At 32.4% G+C, this 16,503-nt stretch overlaps 1 protein-coding gene across 1 annotated transcript in view; it reads right to left on the minus strand.

The window, feature by feature from the left end:
* The window catches only part of LOC119634258, a 181,111-nt gene that overhangs the window by 90,298 nt on the left and 74,310 nt on the right, over positions 1–16,503 (minus strand). Inside the window, exons 3-6 of the mRNA XM_038028333.1 lie at positions 8,116–8,171; positions 988–1,216; positions 785–886; positions 590–706 (exon numbers count right to left, since the gene is read on the minus strand). Coding sequence (XP_037884261.1) covers positions 590–706; positions 785–886; positions 988–1,216; positions 8,116–8,166 — 499 coding nt within the window. The 5' untranslated portion in view covers positions 8,167–8,171. The remainder of the gene's footprint in view (positions 1–589; positions 707–784; positions 887–987; positions 1,217–8,115; positions 8,172–16,503) is intronic.

The raw sequence follows: 16,503 nt of genomic DNA on the forward strand, positions 1-16,503 counted from the left end.
GGGCGGAAACGTTATCGATAAAACAGAAAGACTGACTTTAAAGCTTGAATTATTTTACCTTTAGAGCATGTGGTAGTGTTATTTTTCTCTATTATTATTATTCTAATATGGAATATGAGTTTTGTTTTTATTTTGCTTTGATTTTCTTTAGAGCTGTTCTCTGATTTTATTATACTCTATTTTTGTGGTTGTTGTTGTTTTTGTTATTCATAAAGAAGTAACAAACAGTTGGCTGAATTTGCTTTGTGATAGTATAGTACAAGGTTAGCTTTTATAGTTTTAAACCGTTAGAGAAGAAAGAAGAAAAGCAACAACATTGCAGAGAACAAAGAACAGAAGATTTCATGGTTGAAAGAATTTTTCTTAAGCATATTAAAAAAGAAAGAAAGGAAGATTTTTTTTTTTTACTCTTATTAAAGTAAGTTTTAAGATTTTCTTTAACAGCAAGTTTACATGGAAAGATATATAAAAAGATTGAATAACAAATTTTTCATATACAGATGTATATATATACTTGTATATTTATTTGTCATTCAACCATTCAGTTATGTTAGTTGTACATATATAATACATGTAGTGTGTAGCTTACCTTCACAATGAAGACCATCACCGCGATAGCCAGGAAAGCAGGTACATGTGAAACTGCCGAGCGTATTCGTGCAGTGAGCAAATACATCACATGGACGATATTTGCATTCGTTGTCATCTGCAAGATCATATAAATAAACGCATTATTTGCTTATAAATTATAATTTAAATTTTCTAATAATCTTATGATATATACCTTGAACATTACAGTTGCAACCGCCCCAACCGTCATTGCAATGACAAACGCCGTTTAAACACACACCGTTTATGCATTGTGTTCCATCCTTATCACAGTCATCTGTTAAAAAGACGAACAATAATAATATATTTATAGTAAGAGTATAATATGATTTACATTTTAAGGGCTTTTGATATTTAGCACTTCTTGTCTCTACTTACTTGTGCATTTGAGCTCTTTATTAAGCTCATCGGAACCAAGAAAACAATCTTGGTTACCGTCGCATAATTTCGATAGTTCGTATAATTGTAAATAGTCGGTTGATTCGTTTACTTGACAACCGAAGTAGCCATCTTCCAAATTTAGAAAAAATACTTCGTTACGAAATCGACTACTTTTTAAATTTTTTTTGAACGGTGATATTTGTTTATGTAGTTGTTGTGAATGCACCTATAACGAGAATAAGAAAAATACTTACAATCAGCTATGATGGGATAAATTGGAGAAGAACATGTGTGTAGCGCTTCTTAATTTAATTTTAGGACTGCCATAATACTCTAATTTTATGCATTGCCGAGATTCAGGGCATACTTGCAACACATATATTAGGAAAATTCGTACTGTCTTTTGAGATATAAAGGAAATAAAGTTTTATATTTTATCCGGAGCGAAACTTTAATTCTCCTTCCCGGAAGGCAATACACAAAACCCATTTATCAAATTTGGAAGTGTTGCAAAGTGTTGGAGAAGCGTTGCCAGAAGGGAATTTTGCATATACCACAATTTATATCGGGATTGATTCAACAACTCTTGGAAAGTTTTTAATTTACGATATTCGTGTATAGAAGGCACGACTTAAGATATACATAGAATTAAGAAAAATCAGCGAGGAATCACCTGTTGCATTGAGCTGTATCGCTAAAATGGATGACTATATTATATTGCGTCGTTTGCGAAAACTGCTGCTTTTAATGGAAATAGCATTACAAGAATCTCGCAATCAAAGCCAACTGAATGAACGAATGAATTTGTGCCGCGTATAAATGCAATTAAAAAATTGAGAATGCTATATAAATGTTAACAATAAAAATTTAATACGCGTGGTCACAGATAAATTCTTTGCTATTGTAATTCTATTACTGATTTTGAAGAAATAGTGATAGTGATGACGAGGTTTGAAGTGCTTGAACATGAAATTAAGCAGCTAGATATAAATTCAAGCGAATTCTGAAATTGCTTGTAAGGTTAAATAAAAGGTGGATGGATTTTTAATTTCCGGAATGAACCATATTTATCGGACTATAGGATGCACCGGACGACAAGAAGCGCTTCAAATTTATAAGATGATTTTTCGAAAAATACATTTTGATGAAACTTTCTGATCAACATTTTTATTTATTGTTAACTCGTACTAGCAATATTCAGTTCACCTTCACTCTCGGCACTATCACTAATCTCGCTAATGAGACCGTTCGTATTGCTTTCCTTTGAACTATCGTGGTCGCTCATTTCAAACCTCAATTTTAGAGATGATTTATTGAAAAAATATTTTAGTGTCACCTTCGGACCATAAGACGCACCCACTTTTTCATGTCAAAAGGTGAGGTATTCGTTGTGCATTTTTAAATGAGAATACCGACGGTCTTAGACTAGGCCTACACGAAGTAGTATGCGTTCATTTAAGGGTTCACTTATTAGAGCATTGATTTTAGTGATCCGAAAAAGAATTCAATCTGCTTCAAAGACTTTTTAAATCGCATGCATCAATGTATGAATTTCTTAATATCTCAAGTCATATATGTTCTACGATCTTTTTTTTTAACTTTGTTACTTTCTTTTCTTATTTATTATTACACACAATCTAAAATTATCATAATAGAAAGCAATAAATTTGTTAGAAAAATTTCTTACAAATTTAAACGTTTAACAGCAAACTTTGAAATCAATAAAAATTTTTTGAAGCTTATATCTGCGCGCAAAATAATATAAATGACTGGAAAAAAGGAGCTTTGAAAAAATAAAGATTTAAAATTTTTAATAACCGTACATGTAGTAAACTATTAACATATGCTATCTTCAGAGAGAATATCAATTAAAACAAAATAAATTAAAAATGTGAGAGAAAAGAAAGTAAAACAAAAAAAAAAAAAAAGTACGAAATAAACATAAATATTTTCTACTCAGTCGTCATAAATAAATTAAGGAATGTTTTGAACCTTGCTAAGTCTGAAAAGAATAAAATAAAAATCGGTCAGTTTGCTTAACTTTCTCGATTATTCATTCTGCCAATACCATTTTTTTCGCTTTGGTGTTATTGCCGTTCTGCTTAAATGATATCACATATCAGGTTTGAAGAATTTGACTGTTTTTGTAGTCAAATTAGTTTTCTAAACTCAAAAGAAAACAAAGATCTAATAAATCTTTACCACAACCTTTTGTTTTTTATATCCATCACACATTATTACGACTATAATAATTTTCTACAATACATGTACACTTTACTCGGAAATACCATAAAGCGTACATATTTTATCGGTGTTTTTTAATCATGCTCGCCTTTCACTTTGTTTGTCCAGGTGTTGTTTTCATACCTATCACCGATCAAGGGGGGGTATATTCATTTCGTCAAAAGGTTTGCAACGCGCAGATGCAAGCTGCAGAGATCTGAATCGACGTAAGCATGTCCGTCTGTCCACTTGTGCAATGTCCGTTGTAAACATTCTCTCGGCCGAAGAGTTGGAATTTTTTGTTCGCAGGTTGGTACTGAAAGTGGGCTAAATCGGACAAAGGACACGCCCATAGTACTAGGTAAACTAAGAACACCTGTGTTTTTCAAAAGGAATAAAAATTGGTTTTTTACGCATTACTCATAAACTTTAGCTGATAAATGTACAAAAGCCCAAGGCCTGTTTACAATGCCCACGCACCTATAAGCAAAAGCTTTCATTTTGAAAATGAAAGAATCAGCCTCACCCTCTTCATATTATAGAGCATGAAAATTTACTTCTTGTACTTTTTTGTCTTTTTAGGGTAACGGTGATGGGTATAAAGGATTCGGTCACGGCCAAATATAATTTTCTTATTTATTTATTATTTATTCCCTTCCATTATAGTGAGATTAAATTCAAAAGTCAATAGAAACCGACCCACAAATTGACAAACATCAACCTTTTTCTTCATTTCTGATATTGCGACCTCACGAATTCGTTAATTCCTTTAGTCTTTTCTTTTAAATTAGCTATAATAAGTCAGACAATATCTCTCTCTTTCTCTTAAAGAGTATGCCTAGAAATTTACTAGAAACTCAAGATCAAATGCTACGAAGTATTTACACACGCCGAGTCTCTATCTAATTCCACGCGGAAATTGCGAGAGACATTGTTCACATATTTTTTTTCCTTTTTGTTTGCGTGCCCATCAAATATAATGAGACACTTTGCGTATATAAAAATTTAAAGCTTGTGCTCACTTTCTTAGAGTGTATTTATCGGGGCAATCTGGTCCCAACACAAATTTCTAAGGGCAAACAGCAAAAATTGCTTTTAAACAGATTCAAATGAATCTACATAACACCTATAGGAAGGAGACCGCACAACAGAGGCATACTCGAGTATAGATCAAACCAAAAACATGTACAGCCTTTTCGTAAATAAATGATCTATTGTGCAGATAAGAGCTTAACCATTTCACTAAATAATTTATGGTTAACCAACTCAAACGTTTTGCTAAATTCAGTGTTTATGACATCAGTGCGCGAGCCACTAGAAAAAGCCTTGAAAATAAGTAAACTCTAACAGATTCTTCTTCGAAAGCCATGTTGGAGAGGCGAAATACACAATTTGATGGCAAAGGCCAAATACTGATTCACAATTCGCTCGAATAGTTTAGGCCAGACACTCAACTTGGCAATGCCTCTGTAGTTCTCTACAAGTTGTGTGACTACGAATAAGGAAAGTAGTCTTCCAACACAAAGGGAAAGTACCTAAATTTAAGGACTGATTAAAAATCTTTGGGATAACAACGCATAGCTCGATAGCACAAGATGATGGAATTCCATCAGGTCCAGGCGCACAAAAATATTTTAGAGAGTTCAACCCTTTAAAAACGTAAACCGAATTACGAATTGAAACCGAATTACTAATCGGATATGAATAGTTTGCTGATAAATCGAACTTAGCAGTTGAAAAGTTTTGTCGGAAGTAATCCGCAAAGAAATTTGTGGTTTCAATATTATCCGAGGACTCCGAGGCATTAAAAGAAACATGCGAAGCATTGATACAGATTTTTCTTTTGGAATTAACGAACTTGAAAAAGTATTCCAACAGAGAGAATTTAATAAACTGCCATAGTATTGGTGATTGAGTGAATTAAATGTATGCCTTGCCACTGAGTAAGCGAAATAGTCGAAAGAAAAACCACTTTTCGAAAATTTTTTGTTAAGATTTTTTTTTTCCCTATTCTTTTAATATTTAGTTGCTTTATTAAACCACGGGGGACACCTGGTTCGAGGACGGGACAGCTTGATCGAAAACGATGCAGACAGAGCTTGATCTAATATATTGTAGAACGGCGACAGCAAGCTATCAATACTTCCAATTGAGAAATCAAGCATAATATGTGAGAGATGTGTTTTTAGCAATTGAAACATTGATTTTATGGAAATCATAAAATTTATTTATTTCAACGAGCCATCATGCTTGTAATGAAAGGAAATACCCATTGCTGGATGATAAGGATTGTCAGGTTAATTAAAAGGAAGACAACTATTAACACAAATCTCAGGAAAATTGGCACAGCAAAGATCAAGCAGTCCACCATTGCAACTAGGCGTACCGTTGTATTGAACTAAATTATGATCGAATAATTAATTTAAGAACACAACAGCTCTACCACTGTAACACCAAGTGATTTGAGGCAAATTGAAGTCACCCAACGCAACGACTATATCGGCAGGCTTATATTGCTTGGCCACTTCGCCAATGAGGGCGGCCTGCTTCTTAAATATAGAGATATCCAAAGTTGGGGGAATATGGGAGTTTATATAAGTGTTTATTAGGAAACTTCGGTCGAACGGCGATAAATTCAACGTCAGGAGTAGTGGGAGATTCAATCACCACCATTGCGATCATCAACTGCTCATTTCTGAAAACTTGAAACCAATTATGGAAAAGTTCTGACAAATGTAAATCAGGCTTTAACCGAGTTCCAGTGAAGGCCGAACAGGAAAATTCCGTGCTCACTGAATATAGGAAAGTAGAACGAACTTTTTGAATTTAGGCTCTTAATATTTGGATAAATAAGGGATAATGAGCCTGAGAAAATATTTAGTTTATTGAAGGGGAAAGGTCTACTGCATTAGTATTACGAGGTCGATCACGAGGGATAAATTCCTCAATTAAGGATCCAGCCGGCCGCAATGGTTTATGTAACAACATATCCATGTCTTCAGTCCGAACTAGAATTTTAAAAGATGAGATTGCTCTAGGTTGAGAAGGAGCCAATTGAAAAATTCGAATAGTTGGAAATAAGCTATTTTCTCCTTTTGAAAAAATAATAAAAAAAAAATATGCAGCAAATGGTCGGTATTAGGCACGAACGCGCTCATTTTCAAAAGCAAATTTAGTTTTTTACGCGCTTTTGATCACCAAATGTCATAAATGGTGTTCGAGATTTTTGCTCATAGCTGAGTAATGAGAGTTTTTAGAAAAAGCGGTAAGGATTTGATTGCAAAATTGGTAAAACACTTTACTGAAGTATTGTTCTGATGTAGTTATCGTATCTTCCTACTTTCTTTAACCTCTCCTCTTTGTTCCTATTTTTTTAAACCGACGTTCACTGAATACAATACAGCTTCGATGAACGTATTGGTGCGTATAAGTGCTGAAATTTCTGTAAAATTTTTGCCCTTTTATTTTTACATTGCTATCCGATTACGGAAACAAAGCGTTTTCAATGATTGGATTACGTGGTATGTGAAGTGTATTACTTCATACGAGCCCTCCTTCAGAGGATTTTAATGATTGAGTAGAGAAGATTTTTAATGCTAACTACCATTTTTTCGTTGTAAACATAATTTTAAGTAATAATTAAGGAAGGTTAAGAAATGGTTTCAATTAATCTTTATTTAGTTGGAGCATACAACAAAACCTCGTTTTTTACTTTTATATGGCCTTTCTTTCGATTTCCACGGATAAGGTTGAGTTAAAATTTTAAAAATCAACGCAGGCATACATTTTTTTAAAAATTACATATGTATTAAATTAACAGCTGACACACATACATTAATTATACATAAACATGAGCCCACATGAACACATATTTACATACATTATGGATAAAATTTCTTTTGATGTTTGATATCAGGCATAACCTTAAATGTCAGTTTGCATGTTTAATTGTTACACTCGGTTGATTTTTTCTACAATTTGAAGAAGATGAAATATAATCTGTCGATAAGATGTTAGGCGGAGTTAAAAAGCCAAAGTCGCATATTGAAGGAAAAAATAAAGAAAAAATTAAATTTAACAAATAAAATTCTTAGTAGCAAGTATTTCTAAATAGCTTTGTCTCTAATATATTATCTTTGTCCTTCTAATAGGGTACGTATGTGTGAGTGCATGTGTTCTTGTAGTTCTTCTATTATTTAATATACTGTCAAGTTCAAGAACATTTCTATTTATTGTTCTTTTTACCATTTCCTCTGCGAACTAAGCACTTGACCGTGTCAAAGATCTCAAGGTAACTCTGGGGTAACGCCTCATCATTCATATTCATTTATTCACATTAGTTTCTTTTAATGGATGGAAAAAGATTAATAAACAATTATTTAAGATTATCTATAAGCTTTTGTTTTTTGCTTTTATTTAAATATCAACACTTGATATTCCAATGCCTGGTACATACATAACGCTTGCCGCCTACGACTACTGACATTTGATTTTATGCTTCATTATTAACATTAACAGACGTCTTGTTGTATTAAGTTATATTTTATCTTTTTTTTTTGTTTCTTTTTTTTATGCTCAACATCCGTTATAACCAACATTACGTCATTATTATCTGTATGAATACAACTTGTTCTCAAAGATGATATCATTTTGCTTATAAAGTAATTTCTGTTGATTTATTTATTTCTTTCTTACTTAAAACTACTTCGATGATTATCTAAACTTTATTTTGTCTAAAAAGTGTTGACTTTTTAGAATAATTCCTTTTAGTGCACTCATATTCAAACCCATAATCAGATATTTGGAACCTCCATCCATCCAGTTCTTAAGCTCAATACTTCATTGTTTATATATTGTACGTGTGAATTGTGTAAGTTAAGACAATTTCTTAAATGCACTTACCGTACTCGAAAGTAACACTATCCACGTGACTAGTGGCAAAAATATGTTCATTTTTGCTGTAAGAAGAAGAGAAAAAACAAAAAACATACAATTAGCTAATAAAAGAAAGAATAAATGAAAAGAATAAAAAAAAAAAAAAAACTCAAGGCATATGTTACGTATACAACAGAAAACAAGCTACTAACAAGTGTAGACTTGACATTAACAACCAAAGCAACTACATAATACTCTTGTCTAACTTTGATTATATATATATATATATATGTATGTACGCTTGCCTACACATAAAAAAATCGAAATGTCTCTAGAAACGTATATTTGTAAATTGTGTCTATATAAAAGCAACTAAGTTGGACGTAAGTCTGCCAAAATGGAAAAATTCATGACACGCATGTAATGTAATGTAATTATTGAGACCTTTTCGAAAAATTTGAATTGATATCGGAATATAAATACCGATGTCGGAACTAATTTTTTCGTTTATGGCGACGTTGCAATTCATTTATATAATATGTAAATGCACAAGAATCGCAATAATAATAATATCAAAGTGAAAGTAACAAAGGTACATTTATCTTTTGGCGAATTGTTGGTAACTAGTTTTACGTAGGCCTTTAAGAAAGTCTTGCCAAACTTTTTTGTATAACATTTTAGAGTTTTAGGGTTGCTCGAAAAGTCATTTCGGTTTGTTTTCGTCAAACCGAAGGATGATGTTTGAGCAGTCGAATTCGATAAATGTATTATAATATATCAGGTATGTTATTTGCCGAATTGCATCTGCTAAACCCGCTCTTTTGATTTCATCAGCTTTAATCGAACTTCTAAAACGTCAATATCAAGATTCGCGGAATGAAATTTTGTAAGGCAATTCTGGCACCCGTCTTCTGTCAATATATCTCCTTCATACACATTCAATAATTTTCTTCTTTCTTAAAGCTATTGGAAACTAAATACATGTCTAAGTCAAATGAAATGGTGCCAAATCAGATATTTTTTCAAATAACGTTTATTGACCTCTGTTGAAAAATTTGAAGTTCTACTTTTCATTAATTTTCTTTTGTTTCTAGAGTAGAATGATTTCTTTCATTTATATTCTGCTCTAATTTGCATAACTATAAAAAGGTAAGTTTCATTTTTTAAAACCTATTTACCTAAAATGTGGAATGAATATTCGAATGTTGTTTACGAATGCTTTATTTAGGTTGTGCATGTAATCGTATTAAGCGTACCATTCAGATATGGATTTAAATGTTAATGTAAACATGAATAAGAATAAGTAATGATTGGCAATATTTTTTGAATAAACTCTTATATGAGACGCTCTGCTGAGATGAGAAGCACTCTTCATAACTGAAAAGTCATATGTATATGTATAGGGAAAATATAAAGGCGAATAAAAGAAAGTCATGCACATTGGAGTTTGTTTAGAAAAGGTGAAGAGCTTCACATCACATATATATTTAAGCTTTGTATGTAAGTATTTGACCATATGAGTCATATGGGCACAGATATACACGTATTGTAAATGTTGCATAAATGAATAATGAAAAAGTTTCCTTCATATTTGCTTTGCAACAATAACAAGGCCTACATATCATGTTAACCTTGATCGAATACCAAATATTGAAACCGTTTTGCTTATATAGTCATAGTTGTTTCGTTTGTGACTTATTGCTACTACTATCTGGCTATTGATGTTATATAATGTGTAAACCATTGAATCGCTTCAAATTCTTGTTGCGTCAATTTTTTTATTTTTATTTTGCAAAGTAAATGTCAACAAAATTCTTGCATGTTATGTTACATTTTGGACAAAACCACTAATGCAAAATGATTTAAACAACGGCAGCAGCAAACAATATTACTATAGTTTGTACGGCATATAACCGACGCCAATAGCAATAAGGTCTAATATGGTTTACATATTTCACTTTTTTTTTTTATTTTTGTTTTCTTGCAGCAGCCATCTCAGGTAGACAAAGTAATTCGCTTGTCGTACACGTAAACTCATCTAACTAAGCCTAGTTGCAAAAAAAAATGTTGCGTTAGCAGCATACATGCATACATACTTAAATGCATGCAAATATGTAGCCATACATATACACATACATATATGTACTTATATGTACTTATAAGCAAGAGAAGATGCCATCAAATGTGAAAGACATTGGCTATGAAATGCGTACAATTTTTCCGGTTTTTCTTGAAATAGATGAAATAAAATAAATGAGAAAGTTTCCTTATAGTTAGGTTAAGTCGACTAATCAATAACCATATTATTTGTGGTAACTTGGTAAAACTCTCAAAGGCAACAATAAGTGCAGCTTACCCGATTGGTCGATTGGAAAACTTGAGATTTATTCATGCACGCTTATCTATACTTGTACTTGTACGTATGTAGCTGAATACTTGTATATGTGAAATTTTTCTTCGCTTTTCAAATTTCACAAGTTAGGCAACTAGGAGTAGTTGAAGGCGTTCCACACACAAAAGTTTTAATAAATTTTTTTTTCTATCGTCGCTCATTTTGTTTTGAGTTTATGGTTATGGTAAAATGAGTGGGAGTACTTTAACAAGTTTACGCGAGAAGCTAGTTCCTTATTTATGATGATTTGTAAGAAGAAGAAAAAAATGTAAACAGGAGTTCGTATATATTAACGATTATTAGCGCATAATTAGCAGATAGAATTAAATGAATACGAAACAAGTAAGAACAGGTAATGATATTGCATTTGCCTGTTGCCAAATCTTTTATGCCCATCACCATCAAAAACAAAAAAAAAAAATAAATTTCTATACCGGGTGGACAGCTTTTCTTTTTTTTTTCTTTTTATACACGCTGTAGTCACCTATAGCATAAACAAAATTTCTATTGTTGTAGTTTATGCGTGATGGACGAAACCACCACTTTTTGGCTTAAAAATGCCAATCTCTTCTCGACTTTTGATTGTTTGACTGACATAAGCTCCAATGCTTTTAATAGTTTTGAAATTTTGCGATCTTAAGAGTGCTTGTGATATAAGTGCATAGAGGTCGGCGGATGGAGGGACAAATATCAGTATATGGTACTTATCGATATAGGATCCCCAGGGTTTCCTTCTGCATATTGCAGAAGATTTGACAAAAGAATATTCTATAAAATTGAGTGGGTGAGGTCAATTTTTTCCATTTATTACAGCTACTGTAGGATTATCCATCGAATGTTTATAAAAATTTCAATTTTTGCATTTGTTGCGATTTATAAGTAACGCGGAAAAAAACATATTTTTTTGGTTTTGAATACGATGTGGCTTCTTAGCTTAGTTTGCACTTTGGTACTGGCACTGTGCGTTGGGTTTCACTGATTTTGCTGACCTTCAATACCAGCTCCAACGGCTTTGCCCAATTTCATTTTTGCGAATATTTCCCATAGGTATTATATGAACGCTCAAACAGACAGGCGGACACGTGGACAAACGGGCATGCTTAAATTGATGCAGACTTTAATGCCGATCGGAAATGTATATACCTCATGGGGTCTCTGAACCATCCTTATGGATTTCACAACGGCTTTTATTCGTACTCATACTTCGGTGGTGGGTATAAAAATAATCATAAAATTGCTTTTGCATAAATCCGTTAGACCTTTTGAAATCTTCTTTAAAGTTATTTTTGTATATATATATATATAATATAAGAGACACGATTACTTTTATGTTTTATAAGTGAACCTTTCGTTTACCCTTATTTTTTTGTCTATCGTACATAGTTAAATCATAGAAACTGGAAACAGATGAAATATCTCTCCAATCATAGATAACTGAAATTTAATGTGGAAGAGAGAATAGGAAAGAAAAGCAAAACTCGGACTCCTTGCGTTTAAAACTTATATCTTGTCAAAAGTGTGATATGAAGACGTAAAAAAATTTTCCCTTGACGATTCGTAAGAGACTTTGTGCCAATTGTTTAACTTGCAAAATATGTTCTGCTCAGCTTCTTTACTAGTTTTATTACCAGTTTTACAAATTAACACCTGTTCGAGTTTTGTTATTTCGTCTCTTGAAAAATTTATATTGATTTATGCGAAAATTTTTGTACGCGTATAAATAAACGACACCGAATGTGCGTAAAAGATGCCAGCCATCAATTATCGCCATCATATCATATGTATGATGTATGATATGGTCTTATGGTCTTTAAGATACATCTGTTAACAAAATGTTGTTGAAAGATATGTAGAACCACGAACCCAAAAGCATTAATAATGGGACCAGTAAAAACTATTTAAACGAATTCCGCTGGCTAAACAAGCCTACAATAGCACTCATTAACCAAAGTACTAGAAAGAAAAAAAAAGAAGAAAAACACCAGCAATAACAGCGGAATCATTAAGACTAATGTTAAGGTAGATTTTTGGATGCGTTTTTTAAAGCAGATTTCCAGGATTTCAGCAGAGACATGAACTTACATAGTTTATAGCTAACTTGAAAGCATAAGTGTCCTTAATCAGTACCTACGTCTAGTTTATATATGGATACACATCTATATATGTATGCATGCATGTGTGTTTGTGTACGTCAGTGTGTGTGTGTGTGTGTGCGTGGCGTGTTGAAATTAAATCAACCGGCAGCAACAGCAGTAGGGTCGGCATCAGACCTAAACATCATATGATTTATGAGATTTTAATGAATGAATGAAGCTAATTGAGTAGAGAATAACGTAGAAAAAGTTACTACATAACCATAAACGTATCTTAAAGTATATGTTATTGCGAATGTGCATTAAATTTGTAAAAAATTACCTGTAATTTAACCGGTTTTTTTTTGAAAATCCTTGACATTAAATTACATATGTTTTTATGGCATTCGTACATAAAAATGTGTGTAAGTTTGTCGTTTAGAGCAGCAAAAAAAAAAATAAATAAAAATAATGAAATAAAAATAATACGAACATCAACATATCTACAAATATAGATAGTGAGAGATCATTTACACATAACACTCCAGACAAAATGTTGAAGAAGTAACATAAATGCGATTCCCTTTTGACATTGCATTGAACAATGCTGCTGTCGCTATTGCTGCCGTTGCTGCTGTTACTCGTCGAACTCGTTAACATATTAAATTGTTTTAATGTCCTCTTTGTAAATTGTTATTGTTATTCCTTTATGGCCCTTGGTTTGTTTGGATATTTTATTCTTTGTTTTTACCCAAGACAGACAGACGATGGTCTACGTATTTTAGTTTTAATTTAATTGATTACTCTATAACATGCTGTCGAGTAACTAATAAAGCGGCTAAATTTAGCTCGTGTTCATAGTTCGTTTGTTCGTCTGTCCGTTTATCTACTTGGATATTGTATTGTATCGTGTATCGCATTTAACTGGAGCAAATGACACCATTACTTGGTATGATCACTTCTATAAAATGATCCTAAGTACAAACCATCATGATCATCATCTCCATCATCTTCATCATCATTATTGTTGTTATTTTGTAGTTATTTTTAGATATAATCAGAAGTACTGTAGTAAATGAAAGAGAAATCCTCGCAAACAGCAATTTAAAATATTATGATTGCATCAATTCGTATACACAAAGGCGCAAAAAGGCACCCATCTACGTAAATGCTTGCATGGACACAGAAACCCAAATACTCTACGCCAGTATCTTAGATTAATTCATCATGTCGATGTCGTTTCAAATATCAGAAAACAAAAATCGGATACGTATCAAATTTAGCCAGGTATACTTTGACACGTAAAAGCTTTTCTAAAAGTAACAAAGCAAAAAAGATTTTTTTTTTAAATATCAGGAATCCAAACCCGTTTTTCAATGGTTAAATTATTGTAATCGCTTATCTCTTTGTGAAGTCAAATGCGTTGAAGTAACTAAGTGTCTGTGCCTTTTTTTATGTTTACTCTGATGCTTAGTTAATCGTTGCCATAAAACGATTCCAAACGATTCTTTCTGTGTGCCTCTCCGATTACAAAGGCAACACCTCCGTAGAAGTTCAATTAACTTTAAGTCTGATTTATTATCCAATAATTTAATTACATTTGCAAATACTCTAAGAAAGTTAGTGCTGATGCGTGTGTCTTCACTAAGTGCTTTCGCGGGCTTAGGATATTGTCAAAAAGGTAATAGAACTTTGAGTTTATAACATAGTTGCTGAACAAAGAATATATGAGAGTATATGTGTGACCTCTTGATTGATGGTTTTGAACCTTAAATTTCGAAGACATTTGATCAAAAATCGCACCGCTCTTTTGTAGATTTCTACGGAGATCGAAGTATGTGTTACTCTCACGCTGGATGGAAAGAGTATTTTGATATTCAACCAGGACCTCTTAACTTTTGACAATTCTTGGGAATAATATTGACAAGGTACGTTCACTGCTTTTAAGTCCGACTGTTTTATTGGTAGCAATCCGTTCTCATAAATTCTAGGGGACGCAAAGCATAAGAAGAAGAGGTTTATTGCAAATGCCGCATTGCACGCTTCTAAGGCGTTAATGACGCCTTTTTAAGCAGGTAGTTGTTGTACATTTTATACCTTCCTTTTAACAGGAACTTTTAAACAGCAAAATCTCACCTAAGTCAAACCGTGTGTTTAAGCTCTTGACTGGATCTTGATAACATATGCGATCGTCTGAAACAATATCTACTCAATTTTCCCGCAATTAGTTTATAGGGTTTGAATATCGTATAGATTAAATGCCAATATCTTTGCAACGACCAAACAGTTCTTTTTCTCGCATAAATAATAACCTCAATGGCCCTTAATCTATAGGTTGAATGATAATGCTTTTGAAAGAGCCTTTCCAAGGAATAGCTTCCCCTACTTAAATTTAAATTAAAATCTAAATTTTTGAAGTCCAAATAGACTCTCTTCGTCGTCAGCGTTCCCAAAATATGTGCAAATATCTCCAATAGCTCTCACAGGAGAAAAATGCTTTGCCTTTTTGTGCAAAGATATTTTGATCCTTTTTGACCGGTACTTAAGGATCTATTAGAAGAATTGAAAGATTTCTGGCTTAAACTACCGCCTTCAAACCCCATTTATCAAAATATACTTAGCTTATCTCTCTGCTCTTTATGTATAGGTCGACATTTTGGTTAGTTTAACGTGACCTCAAAAGCAAATAACTCAATACCTTCTAGCTTATCTCATAGAATTTCTTCAATATGAAAATTCATGAATAAACACCGTTTGCATCTTCTCTCTGATAAAATATTTCGATACGAAAAGACAAACTACTGTTACATCGCATAAGCCGTCACTTCATTAAACCAAAATCAATAAGCTTGCATTAAGCATCCGGTTTATAGTAACGCGTTATCATAGACGAACGAATGATTATAAAAAAAAAAAAAAAAAAAAAAAAAACAAAACAAAAAAAAAATATGTGTGTCATTGTACCATAAAAGTGTACTATGAACACGCATGACAAATACGCATAAGCGTTGTTGTATACGAAGACCGCATATACACCCATCATCCTTGAAAATTTGTTGTTACGTTAAGCCGACAAGTTTGAATTTATAGTAACTTTTTTTTTTTGTTGTTTAAGAATTTCGAGATATTGTGAAAGACGCCTTTAAGAATACATACAAAACATGCGAATGTATGTCAGATTTTAATGATTTATACTTTGAATTTAAATGCTTACTAAGATATTATCATTAAAAGATAAAATGCTTACAACTGTTATTGAATGTTTTTCAACTTCACTTGCGAAAGTTTATGATAGCTCCAGCATAGAGGATGCGGATAATATTTCTAATGGATGGTACTACGTACGTAAGTAAAATATTTTATTTAAAAATTGCAGGTTCATGTGGGGCATAATAATAACTAATGAAGGTGATTAGTTAATTCTACCCATATTATGATGATATGATATGATCATAATCCATATAATGGATTAATTTATTAATTAAGTGATTAGTGATCACTAAGTAAAATTCGCCTGAAACTCGGCTTTACATTAGTGCAGATATTCAATATTATACTGTATCACGATATAGAAACTTTTCATTGCATTTAAATAAATTTAAAGAAACATTGAAATAATTGCCGCTACGCATACACACGCAAGAAAAAAGGGGGAAAATTTTAAAATAACGCAATAAGTAAATAAAATGAAAATCACATAAGCATAAGCATAAGCAATACATGAAATTGTTATGTGACCAAATTGTTGCTTTCTGTTATGTCCCGATTTCTTTGCCATTACTTTTCTTGTTGATGTTGTTTCGTCTTTTATATTGTAGAGAGACACCATCGCACCGGTATGTCTTGGTGGACTTTTATCGCGATTGTGCTTGAGGTGTACATTTTACTCAAGCGTTTATTAGCTGATAAACTAAACCAGATAAAATATAACATAAATACTACAACTAAAAA

Source organism: Glossina fuscipes, unplaced genomic scaffold (genome assembly GCF_014805625.2).
Source record: "Glossina fuscipes isolate IAEA_lab_2018 unplaced genomic scaffold, Yale_Gfus_2 2, whole genome shotgun sequence".
NCBI classification, from domain to species: Eukaryota; Metazoa; Arthropoda; class Insecta; order Diptera; family Glossinidae; genus Glossina; species Glossina fuscipes.